General features: G+C 28.2%; 1 protein-coding gene across 1 annotated transcript; it reads left to right on the forward strand.

The window, feature by feature from the left end:
* The first annotated feature begins 3722 nt into the window (after positions 1–3722).
* Positions 3723–15755, forward strand: LOC107454833 (interferon alpha-inducible protein 27-like protein 2). The gene is made up of 5 exons (XM_071177205.1): positions 3723–3890; positions 6946–6994; positions 9516–9549; positions 11934–12350; positions 15025–15755. Exons 2-5 carry the CDS (start codon positions 6968–6970, stop codon positions 15135–15137), a joined length of 591 nt encoding a protein of 196 aa, XP_071033306.1. The 5' UTR covers positions 3723–3890; positions 6946–6967; the 3' UTR covers positions 15138–15755.
* Positions 15756–20809: the final 5054 nt, after the last annotated feature.

The following is a 20809-nucleotide window of genomic DNA, read 5'->3' on the forward strand; positions in this document are numbered from 1 at the left end:
TCTCAATAAAAAGTTATTATTATTTAACTGATTATCTAAATCAACATTCCCAACCCATAGACCGTTGCCTGAAAGTGGGCTGTTGTGTGCTGCATAGTACTCGGGGTTGGCTCTTGAGACTAAAGCTATTTATTTTCAGTACAGATACTGACTCTTTGGTGTAGGAGAGACAGTGCTAAAAATACTTTTAATATTTTTTAAAACTTTTATCATTTGTTTTTGAGCTAAGAGTGAATGTAACAAAGTTTTTTTTCTTTTTAAATCAAAATTGTTGTTACTTGTTATAATTCATAAGCATCAAAGTTTCTTTTTTTTTTTTTTCAACATTGATGATCTACACTACTAAAAAGTTTAACTTTTGATCTAAATGATTTATCAGCTCGAACATTTTAAATTGCAATATCTTTAATCAAAAGCTACAAGATTGTTTAGATTTCTAACAATTAAGATAGTTTGAGTTATTTATTAAATAACTCTAATTAAAAACTAAGAAGTTTCTTGTTCTCTCTTTTTTTTTTTTTCCCTTTAAAATTTTGTTACAGTAATTTCTAATTCTTAATACACGATGATGAGGGAAAATATATTAGAACTAAATATATTTTCTTAATATCAGACTATAAATGACCACCCTTAATATACATTTTTAATTCTTTTTGTAAAAAATTATGCATATAAGGTGGTATATATCAATATGTAAGTGTGAAGGAACAATAACGAGGTTTGAAATGTTTTTGGGACACTAGAAAAAAAATGAGGAAATTTTAAAAAAAACCAATAGAATCGCTTAGTGATATGGTATACAAATGGAAGTTTTTCACTGTTAACTTATAGAAAAAAAAACGTTTTCATATTTTTTTTATCTTTTTAAAACTTCTCATATTTTTTTTCTTGATTTTATTATGACGAATTTGTTATTGTATATAGGTTATGTATAATACTATTAAGTCTTAGAGCGTGAAGAACCCGATAACTAGATCAAAAGTTATTCTGGGNTTTTTTTTTTTTTTTTTTTGCGTTCTGTACTTACATCAATTTTAGTTAAACCATTTATTTTCTTTTTAATTATTATTACTCTAAAGCTTTTATGTAGGAATTTCCCTTTTAATATATGTTAGCAAAGATCAGACAATGAATCATAATCTTAAAAGTATATCTAAATATATAATACCAAACAATGGCCCTTTACCTTTGAAAAACAACAGTGTAAGTTGATACTGTGCATTATCCCGTAACTTTTTGAGAAAAAGTTAGTGTAGATAATACAAGTCAAGTATACCGAGTAATGTGGTTTTCTCATATGTACCAAAAGAAGTGTTAGTGATTATATATAATAATCAGACAAAAAATGTATGAGCAACACACCCGTTAGTTTTTTTCTGGTACTGATAGTTTTCTCAATCTATCCTAAGTAAGAAATCTGTAGTCACTTCAAAAAAGGGAAGAAAAATAATTCCAGATTTAAAAGTATTTATAGCATTTAACCACATATGTTGTTGTTGTCGTCGCCTATTAAGGCAGAGGAGGTGCGATTGTTCTTGTTTTTCCAGTGGTGCCATCTATGGTAAAGAATTCGACTTCTGCCACAAACACGCCACACCCGTTTATAGGGCAGACCCATTCATTTATCTAGAGATCGTAATTTTTACTTGAACCAGAGAATGATCAGTGTCCAATTCAGTAATCCCAGGCGTATAATTAGTTTTGAGAACAGGAGTTCGAATCCAGCCAGTCGAAGACACCCAGTGTAGTAAATGGTGGCTGGTGCACGTTAAATCTGTCGGGGTAAAAAAGTCCTTCATGTTGGCTGAATTCGAACTCCCGTTCTCACGAACGTGAGTCCGGTGTTCTGCCAACCAGGCTATCCCAGCACTTTAAAAACATATATAAAACAATTATTGGAAGGGTATAAGTATATTTTTTTACTTGAAAGAATTCATTAATAAAAAATTTAATAATTTTTTTCTATCGACATATGATAAAGGGAAAAATAGTGTTAGGTAAGTCAACTTTACTTAGAATCTAAGTGAATAGTGTTGTGAGCATTCCATTCGAATCAAGTGATTCGCATTTAAGTGATTAAATCATGTTATTAAAATTAGTGATCTAAAATACTCTATTCGAATTGAGATCTGAATCACTTGATTCGAATCACTGATCTGAGTCACTTAATATAAATCCCGAATCACTTGATTCAAATTGTGAACCCAAACGCATGAATCGAATCAATGATCCGAATCACTTCATAAGAATCGGTGATTTGAACCATTGATTCGAATTGTAATCCGAAGCGCATGAATCAAATCACTTTACAAGAATCAGACATTTGAAGCAATGATCCGAAACACATGATTTGAATCATTAATTCGAATTACTGATCTTAAGCACTTGATTCAAATAGTGATCCAAATCGCAGTATTCGAATCACTGATCTGAATCACTTGATTCAAATAGTGAACCAAAACGCATGAATCGAATCAGTAATCCGAATCACTTTTATAAGAATCGGTGATTTGAATCATTGATTCTAATCACAGGATATGAATCAATTGATTCGAATTGTGATCCGAAACGCATAAATCGAATCACTTTACAAGAATCAGACATTTAAAGCAGTGATCCGAAACACATGATTCGAATGACTGATCTTAATCACTTGATTCAAGTAGTGATCCAAATCGCCTTATTCGAATCAATGATCCGAATAACTTGATAAGAATCAGGGATTCGAATCATCGACCCTAATCGTATGGTTTGAATCAGAAATCTGAATAACATGATTAGAAACACTGATTTGGATCACTTGATTCGAATAGTGATCTGAATCGCATGGTTCGAATCAGTGATCCGAATCACAGGATTTGAATAACTTATTTCGAATCATTGATCAGAATCACATCATTCGAATCAGTAATCTAATTTACTTGATTCGAATATAATCGAATCCAAATCGCTGGGTTGAGTCACTTGATTCGAATCAGTGATCGGAATCACATAATTAGTATCAATTATCTGAACTCGCTTCATTCGAATAGTGATCCGAATCACTTCATTCAAATTGTGATCCAAATCGCATCATTTGTATCACTGATCTGAAATCACTTGACTTGAATAGTGATCTAATTCACTCATTAAGAATGAGGGATTCGAATCTCATGATTTGAATCTCTTGATTCGAATACTAATCCGAATTGCATGATTTTAATCACTGATCTGAAATCAATGGCTTCGGATAGTGATCCGAATTACTTTTTTCTTAATAATATTCCGAATCACATGATTTGAATCACTTGATTCGCATCACTGATCTGAATTGTTTGACTGATTTGAATCCCTTGACTTGATACACAAATCAAAATCACAGGATTCAAATCAGTGATCTGCGTCACTTGATTCGAAATCGGCGCTTTCACACTTTCACAACGCTATTTTAGCGCAAACCAAGTGTTTCATACTGTAATTTGTCTCACGTCCCATTTTTGAAAGAAAAACATTATCAATTGCATAGTTACAAAACTATTACAGATATTCTATGAGTAGAGACGTATATATTTTGAATATAAAACGTGACATTATAGTACAATAAAATGCAAAAGTACAGCATAAGAATAAAAAATTAGTATATGAAGAGTTAAAGACAAAAAGTATGAATAACTTTTTATTTTATTTGGAAACAGCACTTTCAAAAATAAAAAAAGAAGAGCAAATCAATTGAAACAGGAAACAACATTAAAATCGCGAAACGGTCGAAAACGTCATCTGGGACAACATCTAGAAGACCGGTTCTTCCCTCTCCTCCTCTTCCCAGTTGGAGATATTTTCTGTTTTGTTATTTGTTGGCGTTGCCTGCCGAAAACAAAAACCATTACAACAAGAATACTATTAAACTACAAGTAATATTCTTGTAATTTTTTAACATATTCTATGATCCAAACGTTTATTCTTTTTTCAAAACGTATTTACTTTGGCATCAATCTGTAACAATGATTTTTCGCATTTTTTAAAAAAATTAAATGAAGTATTATGTAAATTGTTTGTTTGTCATGCATTTGCTTTATTTATTTCACATACATATTTCATTGGTTTGACAGCTATTTCCTGCGTTAATTTTTGTTTTCAGAAAATAATGAATATTAAATATGTTTAGTTATTTCATTTTACTTTTGAAGATAAAGATATTTCCAATTTTTATTCACCTGTTGTAAAATTACATGCTGTGTTGTAGTTAAAAAAAAATAATAATTTCGTGGTATACATTATTTATTTTTCTTAGACTATAGCTGAGTATGCTTCTTAAAAAATGCATTGCTTTATGTTTTTGTTTTTACATCATATTTTCCATTGTAATTTTAATTGACTAAATTAAAAAAAGAAATACAATTCAAAGACATGAACTTCTCTTCATGCATAACCATTAATCATAAACCATATTTTACCTCAACTTTTTGAAGATGATAAATGCCATTACTATTACAATTTGTTCAGAGAACATTAACATAGATTTATGATGACATGTTTAGATATGTGTAACAGAGATAAATCCATATATATATATATATAATTTAAAAATAGTATATTTTATTATTCTTTTAAGATAAAATTTGTTTTTATTATACTTAAGTAGTGCAAACTAAACGTTTTATAGTTGTTTGATCTTTTTAAAATTAGTCTGCACATGTATATTAATATAATTAATCTCCTGATTTTTTTATTTATTGTTTTATTTTGCATACTACCAAGCTTGCACCTGTGGGGAATTTATTATCGACAATGTCAACCTTCATCTATTAAAAGCAGGGTTGGGTTTTTGACGTCAAAAAGTGGTTTTTGACGTCAAAAAGTGGTTTTTGACATGACAAGGGTATAATACTGGTTTAAACCGTCAAAAACCCGTCAAAAATGTCAAAAACTGAAGTTTGCCAAGAAAATATATAAACTTCAAAACTACCAACAGTTGCCATGCATTATATTAAAATTTAATTATACTATAGGTAATCAGCAGGTTTTAAAATATTTTTTAATTAAAATTAAGGTAAAATAACAGATTTAAAATCTCAGAAATTTATATTCAAATGCATGTGCAGAAAAATTTTGCACAAAAATTGTTTAAATATTTATATTTAAAAAAATTTTTTTTCTTTTTGATACTTAAGAAAATTAAAAGTTTATTACTATGCATTTTTGACATATAAGGAACATATAACTAATATTTATAAGGAACTTACAAGTTATGTTGTATAAATACAAACTTGATACAAGTGTATGAAAAAAAATTTTAATGTTATACCGAATATCTTTATTATCCAGTATGTTAATTTGAATTTAAAAGTAGTTATATTTGTGAATAATGATAAATATAATTCATATTGTTTATTATATTTATTTATAATTATTACACTTATCATTTTAAAACAATTTTTATCTCTTAATTTTTTTTTCTCCACTTGTATTAAGAATACAAATAATGCATATCTTGAAAGCAAGAAGTAATTATTCAACAGCTGAATATTTAGATATTCAACAAAACTATATAGTATTCAGCAAAATGAAATTCACAAGTATTTGGATAAACTAAATTTTCAGCATAGTAAATGAATAGGCTGAATATACTGTAAATCGACACTAACTACTCTGTGTATTTAACAGAAAGCACTTAAATTTGTATTGTCTTATGTTAAAAAGATTATTAAGAAGATTTAAAAGAATATTAAAAAGATTTTTCTTTAAAAGAAGATGTCTAATGTACAAAACTGCTAATGTTTATCTTTAAAAATGTCTAATTTTTAGTATAATCTATACTATACACTAAATTTGGTTATAAATAAATTTCTTAATAATATCACTGCAGATTTTCAATAACACATGAAAATGAATACATAATATTACAAAAGATGTGAGTTTTCAAAAGTACAAGATTTTGGTTACTATTCAAAATATAAGTGTTTCTTCAAAATTTTAAATTTATTTTTTCTAGAACATATTTAGAAACACTATCCTTTATAAAAAATATATAAATTTTATGTATTAATTAAATTTCACATATGAATATAGGTTTTTGACATTTTCGACATTTTTGACAGTGAGGTTTTTGACGTGACGGTTTAAACCATGGTTTAAACTGTCACATGTCAAAAACCTGCCAACCCTGATTAAAAGGTGCCCCAATATAGAATCGAGTTAACATGTCTTATATACTAGTTATTTGGTATTTGTAGTGGTAGTTACGCCACATTGGAAGGTTAACATAGTCGATAATAAATTCCCCACACACTCATAACATGTGTAATTTATAATTTTTATTAAGGATTTTTAGAATATATTTCAACAAAATATTATTTAATATTACATTTATGAATTTTTAATTGGACTTACTTTAGCTTATGCAAGCTAAAATAAAATAAGCCAAGGAAGTTTTAATTACTTTAATGCCTACATTCAATTAATAAACAAGCTCAGTAGCAGAGAAATCAAAATAAATGTAATTCACGAAGATGCAGTACCATGTTGTGCTTTGGACCAATTTTTTTTAAAAAATGTTCTTGACATTCTTTATTTTACAAAAATTTTTTACAGTAAATGTAAAATGTATTGTTTTTTAAATTGTTGTGAAAAAATAATATAAAGTTTAAATTGATCAAAATTACAACATTTTTCCCTACATTTAGGAACGACACTTACAAGTAAATTATGATGCAGAATCAAGTTTGTTGGAATAATTTTATGTGTAATTTCCGTAAGAAAGAATATATTAAAGATTTAAAAGATTCAGAAATGTATTCCATTTCAGAAATTTACATGAGTAGAGATTATTTATTTAAAAACATTATCGACTCATATGTATGCTGAAAGAAAAAATAAAAAATAAACTGTGGTCAGATTAGTTTAGAATATTACTTCATGTGAATGTATATTACACACAAACTTACCTAATTTTGATTATATTTTTAGGGGAAAATTTAGTCTAATAAAGATGTCTGATGATAAAAAAGATAAAAATGTAAGTTTTTTGTGAACATTTATTTAAACAGAAGTTATATCACTATTTATAGTTTCTAACAGAATATTTTATTCTCAAAATGGATTTTATAATTTCTGCTAAAATATGTTGATACAAACAGTTATGAATGATTTTTAATTATCAAGCTACTTAAGTAAATAATAAAAAAATTTCTTGCCAGCAGAACTTTCAAATTAAATTACATGAATTAAAAAAAATATTACAATTTAACCTGCTTTGAAGAGTTCTGAAAAGTTATATTTTCTTGCTCAACTAATTAGTTTTTCTCTATTTCGTATAATAATAAAAAATAAAAAAATGGTTGGTACAAAGATTTTTGAACAGATTCCCAATTAACTTGATATAAAGATTTCTATATTGGTACTTCAACACAACAATATTCTAAAAAAAAAAAATCACAAATACAGCAGTGGAGAGAACTCATATGATAAAAATTTAATACCTGTTTTTAAAGCATTTCTAAAATAATTTAAAACCTTGTTGCTGAAAAAATGCTCGGGAAAAAAATACATTAAATGTATTTTTTTCCCGAGTCAAAATAGTTGCCGAATTTTGGTAACAATTGGGCAAGAAACTAAATGTAAAAATAGAATTACATGCAAGATTAGCGGTTGTCACATGCCACATGGCAAATAAATAAAACAAAGTGGCCACCTAAATTACCTTAATTCGTCACCACCACTTTTTGTCATTTGACACTCCATCCTAACCACTTCTTAGTTCCTGGATATGCACTCGCATAATGCACATAAAAACGTTAATTTTTAATTACTTCTGTTTTTTTGTAACTAAATGTTTTTTAAGTTGTATGTGGTAATGAATTTTCGATTAGAAATTCTTAAATAGGCTGTATTAAAGTACAATAAAATTCAATCCTAACTTTTTTTTCAATCTATTTTAATGAAATGATTTTATTTCTTCATTATGATATATTATATTTTATAATGATACAAAAGACTTTCAATCTTTCTTATGCCTTATTTGTCCAAATACTAATTTTTTATTTAGCAACAAGATTTAATATTTGCCAGTATCATACAGTTTGAAATAAAATTACTAAGCATATGTTTATAAAAATATATATCAATTTAGTTTATATTTTATTTACCGTAATGATTCCACGGAAAAGTTGTTTTTATGTCATAAAATTTGTAAAAACTGTTTTTTAAGTTTTATCTTATTTTTTTTACAACCTGCTGTATCATGTCTTTAAGCTTTAATTTTAAAAGCGCAAAATTTGCACCTAAGGGGCTGTCCATTTACTCTAAGAATATTAAGGCTTTTTATTTATCTGACCAAATTTGTGGTTTTCAGAATTTTCAGCACTTAAATATTTTTGCATTATCAATTAAAATATCTCATTTATCTACTAATACAAATTATTAGCAAATGTAGTGACAAATCTTTTATGATTAAGATGTATCATTTTAAAAAATTTGATTACCAATCCTGTTTTCATTTTATCTAAAACCATTTAAAACTAATGTATCAATCATCATAAATTTATCAATGTGATGAAGTAAGGGACTTTTAGAAATTTATCTTTGATAATTGTTTAGGCAATGTATTTTTTTTTTCTAAAGTTATTGAAATTACCAATATTAAATCTTATCTTCAACTAGGAAAACATTTTTAAAATTTTTAGTGTTTATGGAGGATTGTGATTTGATTGTTTGATCCAGTTTGGGTTTCAATAATCAATTAAAACTTAAGAGATTATTCAGTTATTTATGTATGTAATATGATTTAATTTAGATGTTAATTATCTACTTAATTTAGGACACATCATTATCTGTTAATACTGAAAAATTATAATATGATTATTGATAAGATAAGACCAGATAAAATTATTAATGATGGTTACTTTCTGGGGACTGAAATTATCCAGGTGTGATGAAGAAAGTAGAAGAGAGGAAGAATAAAAAAGAGTTTCTTTAATAAATTTTTTTTTACTTTATAACAAAACGATAAAAGTTTCTCTAAAGTTGATTCTCGCTTATTCTAAGTTGACTATTTTCTGTTACACATAATTAACTTTTTTTAATACTTCTTATTTGCTCAATTTCTGTTGTAAGTCTTAAATGTGCAAAATATTAAATAAGATTTGAGAACTTACACATGGTTTGTTTTTATTTAATTTTTCTTCAGTGAATCTTTTAATTTTTTAAAATTTCTGACTTTACTGTTTATTTTTTGAAATTTCTGTTTTATGATACTTATTGTAAAAATTTTCTCTTGTTGGTATAATTCTGTTCAAACTATTTTTTATTATTTTATTAAGGAAGACTTATTAAATATTAATGATTTTCTTAAATTTTTAAAAATTTTAATGGTCATCCTAAAAAATTTTGAAAACCTAAATGGTCTTTCTAATTACTTTTTTTAACTACAAATAGGCCTCTTTCCCCCTTTGGGAGCCCTGAAATTATGATGTGAATTAAATTGTTATCAGTATGACTAATTATTTATTAATTTTTGCTAATTATTCTATTTGTTTCAGGATGCTGAAAGTAGTACCTTGAAGGATGTTGGATGTAAGTATTAATTTGGGTATCCCTCTATGTAAAAAATTAAAAATGTACTGTGTACTTTTATATTTGGATCACAATTAATTCTGCTCTTTGCCAATATTCATGGGTAATTTTTTATTTTCAACTATTTAAAATCCGTGGGAGTCAGTTAATGGTTTGTTAACAAGGAAAAAACAAACTATGTTTAAACTCATTGTTTTAAATACAACTTACTTTATATCTTATTAATGGCTTCATTAATTAGCATGGTATTTTTTTTTCCTCATAAGTTACTATAATTTTTTGTAATCCTTTTGCAATTTCTTTTTTCCCAACTTAATTAAATTATTTGCATGCCATTTGGAAAATCTATTTTATTTTTGTTATTAAATTTTTGTGTTTACTCAGTAATTCGGTCAGCCCACGGTGTGAGAACATGTTGCTAGATCTCTCATAACTCCAGAACCGTTTGTGCTAGGATTCTGAAATTTAGACGTAAACTATAGCGAGCAATTTTAATCCCTGATCCAATAAACTGTTTAAAAATTTTAATTAGCCCCATCAAGAGAGGTGTTTGAAAAGGATTTTTTTTTGCATTGGTTTTTAAAATAAGCCATTGTTATAAATAAAAAATTCTTGTAAATTAGTTCCAATAGGACTTCTGTTACTTAGCAATCGTTCTGTATTATTTTGTCAAGTTTTTTTTTCGATTTTTNAGTCTTCTAGGTTTTTTTTTTCTTTTTTTTTTGTCTGTTGGGATTTAATCTTTCTTTTCAATTAATTTTAGTTGTCTACTGTTACTTTGAAATCGATGCTATTTTGATTTTATTTTTATCTTTAATTTTCGCTTTGAGCTCAATATATTAATCTAAAGAAATAACGAATAATACAAAATAAAGAAAAACTCTTCATTGTTTTTTTATCTTCGTTTTTTTTTTCATTTTAAGCGATAAAATTTTATTACTTTTTTAAAAAAAAGCATTTTAGTTGTAACTAAGTTATAACCATGAAAAGTTTAATTTTCAAATCAGAAACATAAGTTTTTTATTTGTAATTTCTTTTCAAGCACATTTTCAATTGTAATTTTTGTATTCTTATATCCAATCCTATATATATCCAATCTAAGTGTAACTTACAGAAACGTTTAGCAAAGTATGAGTGAACTCATTCTGTAAATAATTTTCCTGTCAAAAACATTACTTACTTTTCTACATTTACTCTACAGACCGCTTTGAGCTTTGACTGGCCAAAATAAATCATTTTGGTTTTCGACTTTTAGCTTTTCATATTTAAAGTGGTTAGATCTTTAATAGCATCTTTAAACCATTTTTTTTTTTCGGTGTTCCTATTGATCGCTAGTTCAAAAGTTTCCAGTTCAAAAGTTTTTGCCAATTTCTATTACCACTTAATCTTTCAATGTATCCCAGCAAATTCAGACATCTGAATTTACTAATTCAAATTATGTTTTTTGCCTGAGTTAAATGGTACCGCCACTATATATTATTTACTTGAATTGGTCAAAAATTTCTTCTCAAAGTTTTCCATTTATTAGTTGATTTGATTCTTCTTTATTTATTAAGAGTCCAAGTTTTACTGCCATATGTAGATCTAATGACTGTTTTATAGATCTTCAACTTGATTTTCTTCATAAAAAGTTTGTCCTTAAATAAGTTTTGGTATAAGTAAAAACATTTGTTTCCTTTAATTTCTAGTATTGTTCCTGTCATTGATAGTTGAACCAAGGTAGATGAAACTGAAAACTCTTTCTAACTTCTAACTATCTACCACAAGCTTGTTGAAATTGTGGTAGATTTTATTTATGCCATAAATTTTCTTTTTTTAAAAAATAATAATAGTGAGACTTACTTTATTTGCTGCTTTTATTAGATTAAGGCAGTTCTACTTCTACCTAAAATGATATCATGAGTAAAACCACAAAGCTAAATGGTCTTTGTGATAATAGAGCCCACTGTGTAATCCTGTCATTTTTTTTTTTTTTTTGCATTTTGATGTTTTTAAACCATTTTTTCAGTATTTGAAACCACATGCTGAACAAATGGTTTACTTGAACAAAACATTTAAATATCATTTTAATTTAGATTTACTTAAACTCACTTTTCTCTAAACTTTAAATTCTAAATTATGTCAATGAAAGAGAATTTGCCATGAAGGATTTGTCCCTAGCTATAGTTTCCTCATAAGATAAACACTAGGCCCATGATCCTGATATTTGCTGAAGCTCTTTTTCCTACTCAGACTTAGTAACAGCAGTTATATAGTTTTTCTCTTACTTAAATAAACTTAATTATCTACTTTTAATTATTAGTTTGGCATAGCAAATCTTACTAAAACTTAGTGCCATTAAACCCCACATTCATTTCAGTTAATTTATAATTTTTTTTCTTTAGGGTTTGCTTTAAAAACTACTGCAATATCTGGTGCTGTTCTTGGTGGGACTGCCGCAGCTCTTCCTCTTATTGGTTTTTCTGGTGGTGGTGTTGTCGGAGGTTCTTTGGCTGCTGCTTATCAGAGTACATTTCTTGGGGGTACTATTGTATCTGGGAGTGTTTTTGCTAGTATGCAAAGTGCTGCAGTTGCTGGATTGGCTGGAAGTACACAAGCTGCTGTCGTAGCTGGCAGTGCGTTAGTAGCTGGTGCTCACACAGCTTTGAAAAAATTGAAGAAAAATGATGAAACTGATAGTGGACATACTTCAGAAGAATCGAGTGAAAATAATAAGGAGGATGATGTCGATGAGGAACCTGGAGGAAATGACAGAGCAGAGTTGCTGGAAAAAAACTGCAAAGACCCTGGTCTCAAAACAGGTAGAACAAATAGTGCAAGAGAAAGCAAAAAACTTACAGATAAGCTTGGTTTTAGTCGTAGAAATGATGATCCCAATATTACATCATCTTCCATAAATGATGATGAATTGGATTCACTTAAAAAAGGGATAGATGTTGAATTAAATGAAAATCTCACTATTACTCAGCATCTTATTAAAAAGTAAAAGGTACAGTAACTGAAAAACCTATTTTAAAGTTCTTAAAATATTTTTTTTTTCTTGTATCATAATTAAACTATTTACTAGCATCAATTTTTTTCCCCACAATTTAAAATATAGTAATCTATTTTTCTTGACATAATTCAATAAATTAAATTTTGCAGTAAAACACTTAAATTGGTTATTTAAATTATTAATTATTTTATAATTGGTTATTAATTATTTTAATTGGTTATTGAGTTAAGATATTATTTTAGCCGTCAAAAGTCATGCTCTATTTCATAATATTCATTTTTGAAATAACTTTTAAATTTATCAATAATTTTAGTCTGTAAATATAATTGTATCACTTAACAATACGAATGTCAAAATCTGACTTGAGTTTTCCAATATTTTCAATAGTTGAGATTATTTACAGTTTCTGATAAATAAAAAAATTAAATTACCTTGGGAAACATTGTACCTAAGTAACTGTCATTTAGGAAGCAGAAGATTTAAATTATTCAGAAGATTCATTGGACTAATCTGAACTTAAATACCAGTGGGGTCATTGTTACTTGAAGTTGCTGTTGTTAAAATTTAAAAAAAAGTTGGCCGAAAATAAAATATTATTAAATTATGCGATGTGCCTCAATAACTAACATAAAAATACACATTGGTGAGGTACAAAATGTTGCAGTTAAATTAGTTGGAAAAAACATTATAAATTTAGTTAATTAATTACTTTTGTTACAAGGTTGAAAAAAAATAAAAAGACAAGTTAATTATGGCGCGTGACTACTCCAAAAGTGAAAAAGTACTTAAAGATTTCAAGCAATAACCCTTAGAAATAAGAAAAACACACAAAAAGATCAATATGTCATTGTAATTGAGTTCCACATACCTGTTGCAGGTTTACTTTGAGCTGTCTGAAATGTTGAAAAACAATAACTAATGTTGTTAAAAAAGAAACAGAATAAATGAGTTCTGGTTACCACTGAAACAGATTCTTTTATTTTTATTTGCTGCAGAAGGTTCGATAGAACACATCATAGGGAATCACAACATCGATTTTTTTATGGTATGGAGACAGCACGGTTTTTCAAGAAAATTCACACACTTTGGTAGGGAACACATCATCACTTTACTCGAGAAACTCAAGATCTTTCAATCACGATCCCAGGCTGATTTGATGAATTGGAATGCCTTTTTTTTGTCAAAGACACCATGGCACACGAGATGCGGATTCACTACGCTTGTGATTTACTTTAAAAAACCAAAGGAAGAAAGAAAACCAACTAATCCATGGCGAAGGAATTCCAGCACAGCCGAGCCGGACAGCTCACGCACCCACGGGGGGTGGAATAATGACCTCCATGTAATTAAACAAAAAAAAACTCCGTCTCTCGAAGAGAGGAAAGGGTGGAAATGAAAAATCCCTGTTAAAGGATCGTAGATTTTGAATGCTAACAAATATCGAATGCTGCCCGCTCAAAAAAATGGGCGGTATTTATATAAACAGCCGGAAGTGAAAGTTAAACTCCCTAAAAAGCAACACTAAAATTGCTTAAGGAGAGAATTGAAGTGAGTTGACTAACCCCTTAAATTTAAGCATAATTAAACACTAACGGTGACCATACAGTAACTAAACCATGTGCTGACATCAAAGGCTGCCGAAGGTCACAGGCGTGAAGGTCGGCAGACAGTGAGGCGTCACAGTAGAGGGTTCAGGGGTGTCGGCCTAATTTCTAGGTCACAATCCCAACCGAAAAATTAAGATTTGGTGACTCAATGTCACATTTATCTATAACAGAGCTCATTCTAGGCAGGGTAAGCAGGGCACAGCGCCCTGCTGCCCTTTTAGTCAAAAGAATCCACCCTGTTGCCCCTGAAGTAAATTAGTGCCCTGATGTAATAGAGTCTATACTCTTTTTGCCCTTTTTTCCCTAAGTCCTTCTTTATCCCCCCCCCCAAACTCTGCTATGGAGTTCCTAAACTTTTGTTATTTTCAACTCTTTTTATTTAGTTTGTCATTGCTGTCAATACATAGATTTATATGGGAAGGGAAAAATATCCATCACAACCCCTTGTTGCACTTGTCTTTGAAAGTTTGCAGTTACTTCCACTATCATTAAACCATAATTATTATTAATCATTTTAATTATTAAATCATAACTACAGACACTTAAAAACATTTATTATTTTATTAATATATGCATGCATTTTAAATAAATTACTAAGCTAATTAGCTCATTAACTCGATATATATGTTAATTTATTGATACAAATTAGTAATTTATATGATTGCTTTGCTACTTTTAGTAAAATAAAAATTCTTTTACTAATTGACAATGTCTTTTAATTGAACGTGTAGTGCCTATAGAAGGAAATTATTGCCTTTTTAGAACAATAATGCCCTTTTTTTAAACTTTTGCACCCTGCCCTTTTCTCTGTCTAGAATGAGCTCTGTCTATAATTTGTTTTAAATTTTAAGCATTTTGGTCCAATTTTTGCAGCGTTTTCCCCATTGAAGCAGCAAAAATATTACAATTCTCAGATATGTACTCTTGCACCAGTGTTTAGAACATACAGCTACAAACACAAGTGTCCTGGATTTGATCTCAGGTGATGCCAGTAGACTTATTATACACACCAATTTAATTGTGGAACGTTTATTACATTATCTGTTTGCCTTTATTGACTTACTCTTTTTACTATAATATAAATATTTCCTGCAAATATACAATTATAAATTATATATGAATTTAAATATATTTACAACAGCTATATATTTTATATCTTTGATGAGATTATGTTTTAATGTAACTTGTTTTTTTTTTTACATTGTTGTGACTATATGCTAAATATTTGTCTTAATTTAGTATTACTAAATATTGTAATCAAGAAATTATTTGTAAATTTTACATTGGTAATAATCTAAGCTATATATTTTTATTCAGATTATATTTTAATATAACTTGTTTTATTATATTGATGTGACTATATGCTAAATATTTGTCTTAATTTAGCAATACTCAATATTGTAATCAAGGAATTATTTGTAAATTTTACACTGTTAATAATCTAAGCTATATATTTTTGTTGAGATTATATTTTAATATAACTTGTGTTTTTATATTATTGTGACTATATGCTAAGTATTTTTCTTAATTTTGTAATACTAAATATTGTTATTAAGGAAATATTTGTAAATTTTATACTGTTAATAAAAATATTTTTAATGTTTTGTGTTCTGAAAATGAAAAGCAATTCATTCCACAATGCTAAGTTGCCTAATATTTTCTTTTGGTAAATATTAATTGTTTTTTAAAAGAATCAGTTCTATCAAATCAAAATAGAAGTGTTTAAGATATTGAGACAAGCATGGATGTCTTAAATATTTCCAGAAAATTTCCTGGAAGCAATTTTTTGTTATATAAGTATTAAGTAGAATTTTTTCTGATTAATATATATATATAATATTATATGAACATTTAATATTTTAATGCATGCTTAGTATATTATGGCCAATCCATAATTAAAATGAAAAAAGCTTTCTTTCTGCCTGCCTTTGTCTCTTTTAATTTTTCTTGTAGGTTATTTTACGACTATTTCACAATTTTCGAGCATTTTATTTCGTGCTGCTATCTATAACGTGGTCATAAAATATATCTTTTGCCAATGTAATTTTTTTTCTGAATTCGTGATTATTTTGATTTAAAAATTTTGCAAGTCAAAAGGAAACAACAAAATTGGTCTACTGACAAACTTCATACCTCTGAATGAATTCAGCAATAGAAAAAGATACGGTTGATGTTTCCAAATGATGTTGGACATTAGATTGGAGATGGCAACACCAAGGAAAAAATTTAGTTACAAAATCTATTCATTGTCGTATTTTTCATGGAGGGGTGATAAATAAAAATATACTATCTCAGTTTTTTCTGTCTTTGGTATAAATCTATTCTTGTTCTAAAGGTTGAGCATTTGGCCTAACTCAGATCTATTCCTTACATCTAATCTCTTAATATCCAAAAGGTTGTAATAATTTATCTTTTTTCTCCTATTGAAATAAAAAAAAGGCTCAGAAAGATTAAAACTAAAAAAAGAAAATATGTACAAAAAAAATAATTTATCAAAAGAAATTAAACTTTCAAGTGAAAAAAGTTAACTTTATCAAGTGTGGAATAAGTTAACACTGTTGATCTACATGAGTATACATAGAAATCTCATTTCGATAAAGGAATGTATGAGAAAATTAGTTTCCAACTTCAGCCTCTTCCGCAAGAGTTCATTATGTATATTGTTCAAAATATATATTCAAAGATTTCTAATTCAAACATTTAAAATGAGAGTAATTATATGCTTTAACATTTTTTATTTTTTTTGAACGAAATAGATTTAAAATTATTTTAACCACCATGTTACATTAGAGTGCAAACATTTGTATAAATGGTCTGAAAATAGGTGACATTTATAAGTAAATATTAAATCATTTTGGTGGTAAATTCAGTTGTGGCATATATTTAGGGTATTGCGTAAAGAGCGCTCTTATTGTACATTTTTAAAAACTTCATCAAAAATGAAAAGGGATAAAATTCTCCCTCTCTATACATATATGCTTAAACTAATCTTTTTATGTTATTTCTTTATCTAAATCTTTTCAATTTATTATTCCAAACTAAAATCTTTCTCATTCCATAATTGGAAGTATGCATGAACACTGGACCTATTTTATGGACCAAGCGTAATTGCTAACGCTTCCCTTTTTGCATGTGCATCGGGATTATTTTGCGAGATTTTTCCTAATTTTTGCTCAGGGTTTGTAACTTGGATAATTGTTCTTTGACTGTAAAGTTTAAATAAACATCGATGTCCTCTTCCCCTGTCTAAGACCCGTTTTTATCCAACCTCTCAGCAACAACTTTATATATATATATATCTGTGTGTAACAGCTTTGCATATATATAAAGGTTGCAATAATTTATCTATATATATATGTAAATGGAAGAATTTACCCCGACCCGCCCTTATTTAGGGCATGCATATATATGTAAATATACGGTAACAGTTTTACATATATATATGTAAAGCTGTTACCGTATGTATTAAATGCGGGGAACAAAAACCTCTTCGAAAACTGACAAATTACAGTAAAATAAGGCAAATATAAGAAACATCAAAACAGGATTCTGATAATAGTAAACAATTTTTTGGCTCCCCTCGCCATGCCGCAATCAAACCTGTTTTGATGTTTATTATATTTGATTTCCTGTATTGTTATTTTTCTGATTTCAATAGCGTTTTTGTTTTTTCCTTACTTAATCACTAATTTGCGATCCCCAATGGGAATGCCATTTTTTCTCTAAAAATACACATTAAAGGAGGTCTTTACAGAACACCTTGTCATCTTACTATTCCGGATAAATTTTCGTTTCTATCATTTGCATAATATTAATTCAAACAATTTTTCATTTCATATAATTGATTTTATTTTTGTAAACTATTTTTTTTTTTTTTTTTANTTTTTTTTTTTTTTTTTGACTATGCAATCACTTCATATTTTTAAAGTATATTGTTAGGACTAAGTAGAGTTCCTATATTGGCGATCGAAATGGGCTGCAGGTGGCGTAGAGCAGAACGCTCTACCTATGGCAACACTTCACATGCTTTCCCCATTAGCCTGTGGAAAGTCATAGAGGAAGGAAGTACGTTAGTTTCTCTCTTGATTTTCATACAGATTAAAATCTTTTAAGTTGGAAAACTATATAGAACTGAAAACTACATTAAACATATTTCTAAAGAAAAGTATCACAGGAATTTTAAAAAATATTTTTATTTAGTAAAAAGGTAAAATATTAAGAAAAGAGAAAATATCGTAGAACATTCCTATGCAACTGAAAAGAGGAGGCGAGGGGAGGGAGAAGGGCTAAAAGCATGAAACCGGTCTCTCCCCAGATGGCGTATTCGAGTGTTGCGATCGCCAATCTGTCTCTAGATATTCGTGATCGAAATGAGCTGCAGGTGACGTCGATCAGAACTCTCTACCTTTGGCAACACTTCACATGCTTTCGCCATTAGCGTGTGGAAAGTCATAGAAAAGAAGTTCTAAAGAAAAGTATCACGGGAATTTTAAAAAATATTTATATAGAATAAAAAGGAGAAATATTAAGAAAAGGGAAATCACGTAGTGAAAATAGGAGGAGAGGGAAGGGGGAAGGTCTAAAGGCATGAAACCGGTCTCTCCCCAGATGGCGTATTCGAGTGTTGCGATCGCCAATGGATGGTGTTTTCAGTAGAAATGTAAACAATAACAATCTCGAGCTGTATGCCTGCTCTAGTTCCGGTTAGAAAGTTTGCAGCTGCTTACTGCATGTTATTCTGCGAGGCGATATTTTCAAACCGATAATTTTGTTTTCAATAAAATAAACAAATTAGATGATTTCTGAACTGAAATCCGCCATATTTCATAAGATATTAATGTTATTATGCAATTCTAGTGAGTTTGAAGTGAAAATTTGTCTTAGTTATTTAGAGATATATTGTTAAAAAAGTTGACATTGTTGCTAGATTTTGAGTAACTCCTGAGCTAATTGGCTTTGAAATACACCCGGAACCGTAACCCGGAGGTATAAGCGGTATACAGCTTTCAGCGCTTCCTAGTGTAGAAAACACCATCCATAACAGTTATAACAAAAGCAGTTATAACAATGTGTTTTTTACATAAATTTCTTTTTTTTTTTTTGATTTTTTAAATTATTTTCATTCACCGCTAGATGACGCTCTCAAGCGTTGCGATCGCGAATCGTGACACAAGAAGACCAGTTCCATGGCTAGGTAGTTAGGTGAAAGCGAACATGAACGTTTCACACAAAAGTGACGTGCGAAAAGGGAATTTCCCGATTCCTTCACGTTTCGTTTTTATGATGTTACCTGTTGAACAGGTATAACTGCTTGTTGAATTTTCAACGAGAACAAGCGTAGGTCATTTTTTAACATCTTCTATGATCCAAACGTTTATTCTTGCCTGAAAATATATTTAATTTGGAATTAATCCATAACAATGATTTTTCGTATTTTTTTAAAAAAAATTAACGAAGTATTATGTAAATTGTTTGATTACCATGCATTTGCTTAATTTAATTCAAAAATTTATTTCATTGATTTGACAACTCTTTTTTGTGTTTATTAATATTTTATTAATTTTTTTTAATTTTTATCATTTGCACTCGAGTACAAGAAAATTGGTTATATGTAGTAAATATGCATATTACTTTCAAATAGAATCTAATAACTTGCATTTACAGCATTGTAAATAATTTTTATTTTATTTTATGTGCCATTAATTTTAGCTTTTTTAATCTGACATTTTTATTTTTTGTGTTTAAGTTCAGAATTTCTAATTTTCTACAAACGTATAATGTGAATTATGAAATTACGGATTTACTCTGATTTCTATACCTGTTTATTTATATTAATAATGCTAGTTGAAATCACAAAATATGATAATTCAAACTGAGATACAATCCGTTAATTATACAATTTTTCAGGCTTATTGTCATACCTGAAAGATTCATTGTTTCAAACTTTTTGGAAATTAAATCATTTTATGAAAAAGAAACTCAATTAACAGTTTTATATTATCGAACTTTTAGGGTGATTAATTTAAAGATCATATGCTCATTTACCATTTTCAGCAAAAGCAGTAATAAATCTTGTTAGGTGGAGTTTTACTGTTTCACTATTATTCTTTTCTTTCATCTGATTTTTAAATTGATAGATCGACAATAGAGTATCCATGTTATAGTATAATCAAATAGTGAATAGATGAGTCAATCCAATAAACTGCTTATGTTGTACTAAAATATGAATGTTCACTGTATTTTCATCTGGAGATTATTGAAATATTACTTTATCAATATTACTTGAATGAATGAGGTCTTGAACTGAATTATTTTAATTGAATATTGGTACAGGCTATATTGGTACAAATAATGGCTTTATTCTGGTTAATTTTTCATGCCACAGTGCCGTAAAATTTTTCCAATTTCCAACTTATATGAGTTGCTCTGTGCTCCATTAAAATTATACGGGAAACAGATGAAGCTTTTTATTCTACACAAAGTATTTTAAAAAAAATATATTTTATTATTCTTTTGGAACAAAGTTTGCCTTTATTATACTTTAGTCCTTCAAACTAAACTTTTTGTTGTCGTTTGTTCTTTTTAAACATTAGTCGTCGTTTGTTCTTTTTAAACATTAGTCTGCACATGTATATATGTAATACAAAAATTAAATACT

This window comes from Parasteatoda tepidariorum, chromosome 2 (genome assembly GCF_043381705.1).
Source record: "Parasteatoda tepidariorum isolate YZ-2023 chromosome 2, CAS_Ptep_4.0, whole genome shotgun sequence".
Lineage (NCBI taxonomy): Eukaryota > Metazoa > Arthropoda > Arachnida > Araneae > Theridiidae > Parasteatoda > Parasteatoda tepidariorum.

Excerpts from the sequence above, each read along its gene's own strand:
- LOC107454833 (XM_071177205.1), top strand. The coding sequence starts at position 6,968 with ATGTCTGATGATAAAAAAGATAAAAAT. Across the intron at positions 6,995-9,515 it reads ATGATAAAAAAGATAAAAAT|GATGCTGAAAGTAGTACCTT; the intron begins GTAAGTTTTTTG and ends TATTTGTTTCAG. Across the intron at positions 12,351-15,024 it reads AGACCCTGGTCTCAAAACAG|CGTTTTCCCCATTGAAGCAG; the intron begins GTAGAACAAATA and ends CAATTTTTGCAG.